Consider the following 3,402-nt stretch of genomic DNA (forward strand, 5'->3'; position numbering starts at 1 on the left):
ATTTGGCATTCCTATGTGACTATTCGGTCAAGAGAGCTAATGTTTCCAACTCCAAAGCTGTCAATTAATCCTTTCACTTTTGCTGGATGCATCTTGGCTTTTTGGTTCCATGTGTTCACACTCCATGACTCTTCAATGTTGAGCTTTCACACTTGAATTGGCTGCTCATTACCCTCTTAATTGCTGGTCACTTTTCAGCCAAAAGTTGCAACATAAATGAGCTAATTTATGCCCATTGGCCGAACCTAGCTATCCATGCATCATCCAAGTTTTTTCCAAGTCCAATGCTTCATCTAGAAGGTGTCTAATGGAGCTCCATGTTCAGTCGAATCTAGCTAGTTCATTTAAGTGATTCATTTGCTTAATTTTTAAGGAATGTAAGTGACCATTCGGCTAGCTTAGGTGTTGCTTATAAATAGCTGAAATTTTACTTTGTAAAAGACTTTTTGACATTTTAAGTAACGAATTGCTGCCAAATTTGTGAGGCATTTTCTCTCAAATTTCGTTCGAGACCCGTAAGACTTATCTAGCTTCTAGTGGCGTCTTTCTGAGTCTTTCTTTCAAACTTATCACTCCCTAAACCCGAGTCTGGCGTTCACCTTTGATACCTTTGGTTCATACTTTCCTAAGTGATACGAGCTCGATTCGGATGATGTGACGAGTCGTATTATGTTCCCAATCAAATTTAGGTAGTGTCGATTTAGTTCAAATTCAATAAGATGAGTTATATTGGTTTTAAATGGTTTAGGAAGCAAAATGGGATAAGTGGTTTCCAATGAAACAAGAACGAACCCTTATTAGCAAATAAGGACCCGGGCTTAAAGGTTTCAAAGAAAAGGAAAGAAATGGTAGATAAAATCGAGACCCTCTATTTAGCAAAATAGGAACCTTCGGTATAGTTGGAACGCCACACCTTATGGTGATAAGTTCGAAACAAAGTCAGATTGACGCCACTCGTAAAGATAAGTCAATTGAGCTTTGAAGAATAAAGAGAGTGAATTGCCTCACTAAAATGATATTTCATTCAGAAATTCGTCAAAAGTCCTTTTACAAGAAATTCAACAACTATTTATAGCCTTTCTACTAGTAACCGAATGGACAAATTCAAGACTTAGTTTCTAAGTAAACAATGAACTAAAATTCAGCATGAATGCAAAATTATTAGCCCATGTAGATTCGGCTGAATGAGAGCTCCAATGGTCATCTTCTAGATGGGCAAATGCACCTTGAACATATTGGATGTGCATGAATAGGCTAGGTTCGGTCATTGAACATAATGGGGTCATTCATGAAGCAACTATTGCTGAAAAATTACCAGCATTAATTGGCAATTTGAACAGCCATTTAGAAGTGTGAACGGATGGTTTTGAAAGGCCATGAGGTGTGAACATGGCTAAACCGAACAGCCATAGTGTGAACAGCCTTTATACTTCCTTGAGAAGAGAATCGGCCAATCTTGAAAGGATGAAAAGCTTGGTCACTTTGGCGAATAGTTGCCTTGGAAAAACTCCAAAAAATTAATCACTTTAATGCATTAAATCACCGCACATGCATCTTCAAATTCATTGAATCTCCATGCATGAATCGCCTAATTCATCTTCAAATTAATTTGCACCTAAAAACACACATGAACTTAATTAATTTCAAGCAAATTCAATTGAACTAAATTAAAGTATAATGTGAACATCCTAAATAACATTGAGACAACTTAAATATTAACAAATCATAACACATAAATTAATTTGGACAAATTTAAAACATGTAATAATTTAGACAAACTAAATGACATCAAGACATCTTTAATTTAACTAAATCAAGACATATTAAACACTTAAATTAATTAAGACATATTTAAAAGTCAGTAATGAAACTTATTTAAATGTTTATTTAAATGGTCTAAATTCCAAGATCAAATTAATTAGCTAGAACGAAATTCACTTCAAAGAAGTTGAATATGTTCACTCATTTTAAACTCCTTGCTATCATTTTCCTCAACCCGTTCCACCATTGCTAAAATAGCATCTTTGAATCGTTTAGCTCTAGCTCGCGTTATTGGACCAATGGGCAGCTTGATGGCTTCTTGTTCGTTCTCCATTTGGTTCGTAGGCAAGCTCACATCACTAAGTATCGGGTCAAGGTCCTTATCAACCATTCCCAACTCATTTAGGTCCTATAAGTTTCGGGTCGACACTTTTCTTTAGTGTTGGTTCACTCTTGACCTTTTTGAACCATTACCATTTCGTACCAAATCCCTTACCATTTCGTACCAATTCCCAAATACCAAAACGTACCAAAACCAAATACCATTTCTTAATTAATCCTAAACCGAACTCGACCATTCTAGTCATACCATTTCGACTTAAACCAAATCCACGTCCAACTTTGCACAGACTTACTTTACTTCTTTGAACTCAAATATATTCTATCTTCTTCTTGTCTAATATACTTCTTCGTTTACGATCGAGAACTAAACGACTCGGGTTCAACTATTAAACCGAGGTCGTATCACGAACCGTTCATTCCGCTAAGAAATTTTCTCCTTTTGAGGTAGTATATGGCTTTAACCCCATTACCCCTCTTGATTTGGTTCCTATGCCTGCTAATGAGTTAGTGCATGTCGATGGTAAAAGAAAGGCTGAGTTTGTTAAACAATTGCACAAAATCGAAAGGAGGACTGAACAATATGTTCGAGCAGCCAATAAGGGATGGAAACGAGTTGTATTCGAACCTGGTGACTGGGTTTGGATCCACTTGCGCAAGAAACGGTTTCCCGAAGAAAGGAAATCCAAGCTTCAATCTAGGGGTGACGGTCCTTTCCAAGTGTTGGAACGGATCAATGATAATGTTTATAAAATTCATTTACCGAGTGAGTATGGAGTGAGTGCCAGTTTTAATGTTACTGACCTCTCTCCTTTTGATATAGGTCACGATTCGAGGACGAATCACCTTGAAAAGGGGAGAGATGATACGAGCTCATCCAAGAAGTTAGATGTCGAATCCATAGAGTTGCCTTCGGGGCCAATCACTCGAGCACATGTCAAGAAATTCCAAGATGCCGTAGCAAGCTATATTGCTTGAGTGTGGAGTGATGGGTTGGCTGCACATAAAACGCCCAGCTCAACTAGCTTGATTCGCACCTTCCTACAAGCTAATTTTAGCTCGTGTCAGCTCAATTCAGCTCAATTCAGCACTTAACTAGTTCAATGAGCTGATTATATTCATTTTGAATAAATTAAATTAGTTGTGTTAGTTTAGAATCAGCTCAAATCATTTAATTAAATAAATGTGTTTTAATCTGGACATTTTAATTCAACTTATTAAATGTGTCTTATATTAGTACATGTCTTTAATATGTCCCTATTAAGTCATAAATTAAATATGTTTAGTTTAATTACAAAGTTT

General features: G+C 36.5%; 1 protein-coding gene across 1 annotated transcript; it reads left to right on the forward strand.

The window, feature by feature from the left end:
• Positions 1-2,592: 2,592 nt before the first annotated feature.
• LOC128039934 (uncharacterized) lies at positions 2,593-3,078 on the forward strand. The gene has a single exon (XM_052628872.1). The coding sequence runs from the start codon at positions 2,593-2,595 to the stop codon at positions 3,076-3,078; it is 486 nt and encodes a 161-aa protein (XP_052484832.1).
• Positions 3,079-3,402: the final 324 nt, after the last annotated feature.

This window comes from Gossypium raimondii, chromosome 3, assembly GCF_025698545.1.
Source record: "Gossypium raimondii isolate GPD5lz chromosome 3, ASM2569854v1, whole genome shotgun sequence".
NCBI lineage: Eukaryota > Viridiplantae > Streptophyta > Magnoliopsida > Malvales > Malvaceae > Gossypium > Gossypium raimondii.